Raw genomic sequence first — 3,528 nt, 5'->3', positions numbered from 1 at the left:
GCTGGATCCTTAACCCACAGAGGGAGGCCAGGGAACCAACCTGCAACCTCATGGTTCCTAGTGGGATTCGTTTCTGCTGTGCCACAACGGGAACTCCATCCTCCCTCATTCTGCAGGTGTCATCCATCATTTGCATCCCATAGTGACAAGTCATCCTGAATTTCCTCTTTGGAGCAGAGGGGACTTGGAGCTGAGGGCCGACTCATTGGCTAGTTGTCTTGAAATGTGTTTTCTGGTGGCGTTTGAAAGTACCCAGCTGGCGGAAGGCGCCGTGACACTCGGGACACACGTAGGGCTTGAGCCCAGAGTGGGTGCGTCGGTGGACATTGAGGTTCCCTCGCTTGCTGAAGGCCATGTCACATTGCTCACAAGGGAAAGGCCTCTCCTTGGTGTGGGTCCTCTTGTGAGCTCGCAGCGTGGAATCGTGGGTGAAGTCCCTGCTGCAGGTGTCACAGCGGTATGGCTTCTCACCCGTGTGGATTCGCTGGTGGACTCGCAGGTCCGAGGGCTGCATGAATGCTTTGGCACAAAGACTGCATTGGAAGGGCCTCTCTCCCGTGTGTGTCCTCTTGTGAAGGGTAAACTGAGACCTATAATGAAACCTTTTGTTGCATTCTCGACACTGATAGTCTGTCCCTCCTGGGGCTTCTTTGCCCTTGGCATGACTGGTTGTTTTCACCCTGCCTGCTGAACAAGCAGAAGAGGTCTGAGGTTGTCCTGAGCATCTGCCTGTGTCCAAAGACGGGGCTCCTTCTTGAAGCCCTTCTTGGGAAGTGAGACTGCTGGCCCGTCTGCGTTTGGAACGTGTCAGACGCCTCACCGATTCTCCTCTATTTCCACCCGCAGTTGGCTCTTCTGTCTCTGGAACAGAAGAGGTGCAAGGCAGGTCAGCATCCCCATGCGTAACACTGGCACCTTCTTCAGGGTTCTTCCCACCCTCTGTCCACCCAGCAGCTGCTGAAAGGAGGGATCCGGCACACCCCATGGGCCAAGGGACATTTTCCGTGACACCAGTCTCACGGGAGTCAAACACTGAGGTTGGCTGGGAACTTCCCATCCACCCGCCAACCTGAGAGTCTGAGGAGTGGACAATCTAGGAAGGCAAGGATGCAGAAGTTTGGCATTGGAGAAACCCCATCCCTCCCAAGGAATGGTCATGTTGGGTCCCCAGCCCCTTGCTGCCCTCAAAGGCGAGTCACTGCCTCCTTGAATTCCAGCTTTCCAGACTCACCAGGACCCTTCAGAAGCTCTGGCTCTTGAGACTGAGTGGGGGTTCTTGTGTCTTCTTTGTCTTCCACCAGGTCTTGCTCCATGTTCTCCTTGGGTGTCCGACGCTCCTGAACACGTGGGTCAGGAATGGTCGCTGGCAGGAAACCTTTCTTAGCCTGGCAAGGGGTAAGCGAGCAGAGTCAATAACCATCTATGACATCCCATGGAAAGTTGCGTCTGCTCTTTCCCCATCCCGCTCATCTCCCAATTCTGAGACTTTTCCTAGTATCACTTTGGGGGCTGTGGTCTAATTCCTTATGGGCCACTCCACCACTCCAATCCATAAGCATCTCCTGATCCCTAAGTGCGTCTTTCCCCCAGCCCGACCACCTCTTTCAATCAAGCGTGGACCTCACAGTTGGTACCCTGAATTCCCTACCCACACACCTCCACAAGTCATCCCAACTTCTCCCTGTCCATGATTCAGGAGCAAAGGACACCTTGTCTAGGTCTCCCAAACTCAGCGCTTATGGGTACCTTGCCTGGGTTTGTCTTTGTGATGGGGATGCCTTTCCTGAGCATAGTCGGAGCATGTGCAGCATCCCCCGGGTCTACACACGAGAAGTCAATAACACCCCCCCCCCACCAATCCCCTTAGGTCAAATCAACTCTCTCCAGACACCCACCAACATCTTCTAGGAGGTCCAATGGGCCCAATCCCTTAACTCAGGGTGGGTAATATTCCAAATACGAAGTGCTCCTGAGAAAAGGGTCCATGGGAAATTGGTTGTCACTGCATTTACCCATGGCAAATGGGCCTGGCATCACTGTCTTGAGATTTATTTCTCCTCACACATAAATCTATGTGCTTCCCCAGAGGCGGAACAAAGACAGCTGAGTCTTCATTCTTACACTGGTTCAACAATGTCTACGGAGCAGAAGCATCCATGGGAATTCCTGGTCCCTGAGATCCAATGCTGTCCTTTGCCAAATCCCCCAATTACATGAGTATCCACTCCCACCCATTCCTTTTTTTTTTTTTTAATCTCTTCCCCACCCCCTCTCCAGCGATCAGGGAATCACACACTCACCTGGCCCCTTGACAGATCCTTGACTCTTGGCAGATTCTGCAGCTCTTGCCCCTCCTGATGGCCATGCCCTGCATGTATCTCCCTCACAGTGGATTGAGGCTTCTCAGGTACGTTTCTCTCATCGTCCATGTCACTGACCTCAACTTCCAATATCTCAGATTCTAGGACTGGCACAAGAAAGTCCTGTCCACGAATGCACACTACCGTCTGTGGGGGGAAAACCAGATGAAATCAGTCTCCTGGAAATCCTGGAATATAGTACTCAAGGCATCCGATATGCATACGTCCTTATAAGCACACTTTTTGGGAATGACATGCTTACCAAGCCATGTCCCTCAGAGTTTGGATGGTCAAAAGGGTCTCCCTATGCCATCCTATGCAAATTCTCTCCCTTTTTGGAACCAACCACTGGCTTAGAGCAAACCTCTCATGTCCCATCTTTTCAACCCCCAACCTTGTAGCACCGTGTCCCAGCTCTCCTCTTCCCCAAAAAAGTCACTAGGCTCCTACTCACCCACTTTTTGGGTTTCTGCTGATTTATCAGCATGTCCTCCAGCTCTTGACAAGTCTCCACACCACTTTTCTTGACCAAGACCTGGCACTCCAGAGGCATGCAGATCATGAACTGCTCCAGCACCAGCCTGTCCATGATCTGCTCCTTGGTGTGGAGATCTGGCCTCAGCCACAGATGGCAGAGCTCACGGAGTCTCCTCAGATCCTGGACGGGGTCGGATTCCTTCGAGCTGATAAATGTTCTGAATTGAATGTGCCAGGTTTCAGGGTTGCCATCGGGCTTTTCCATAAATGTGACATGTGGTGGGTGCACAGACACTGGTGACCTTGATCCAGGGCCGTCTTTGGGTTCTCCAAGACCCAAGAAAACTGTCTGCTTCTCAGCCATATTGTTGGAAGAATTTGCCTACAGGACTCAGCAAAACTTCTACAAGTAGGTGAGAGGTCCACCTCTGTGAAAAAGACCTTCTCTGCTTTCCCTCAATTATGTGTTCAGAAGTCCTGAGGAAGGGAGCTGGGGAAGAGATTTTTTTTAAGTTAAAAGAAAGGAATGAAACTGATGAGTTTCATTTTATTCTACCTTTCATTTCCCATGGGTATCTCATCCCAATATTGGCCTCCATTTCTTCACTGGTCAATATTTCATACATCAGATATTTGTCCCTTCTCTTATTCTCCCAGAGAAAAACTAACTGGTCCAAAATATCCCTGGGGC

General features: G+C 51.2%; 1 protein-coding gene across 1 annotated transcript; it reads right to left on the bottom strand.

Annotated features, from left to right (window-relative positions):
- Positions 1-202: 202 nt before the first annotated feature.
- On the bottom strand, positions 203-3,102 carry LOC125133288 (zinc finger and SCAN domain-containing protein 5B-like). The gene is made up of 4 exons (XM_047791394.1): positions 2,815-3,102; positions 2,412-2,507; positions 1,232-1,337; positions 203-684 (listed from the first exon to the last, which is right to left on the bottom strand). Exons 1-4 carry the CDS (start codon positions 3,100-3,102, stop codon positions 203-205), a joined length of 972 nt encoding a protein of 323 aa, XP_047647350.1.
- Positions 3,103-3,528: the final 426 nt, after the last annotated feature.

The sequence above is a fragment of the Phacochoerus africanus genome, chromosome 8 (genome assembly GCF_016906955.1).
Source record: "Phacochoerus africanus isolate WHEZ1 chromosome 8, ROS_Pafr_v1, whole genome shotgun sequence".
NCBI classification, from domain to species: domain Eukaryota; kingdom Metazoa; phylum Chordata; class Mammalia; order Artiodactyla; family Suidae; genus Phacochoerus; species Phacochoerus africanus.
This window is presented reverse-complemented; position numbering and strand designations above follow the sequence as displayed.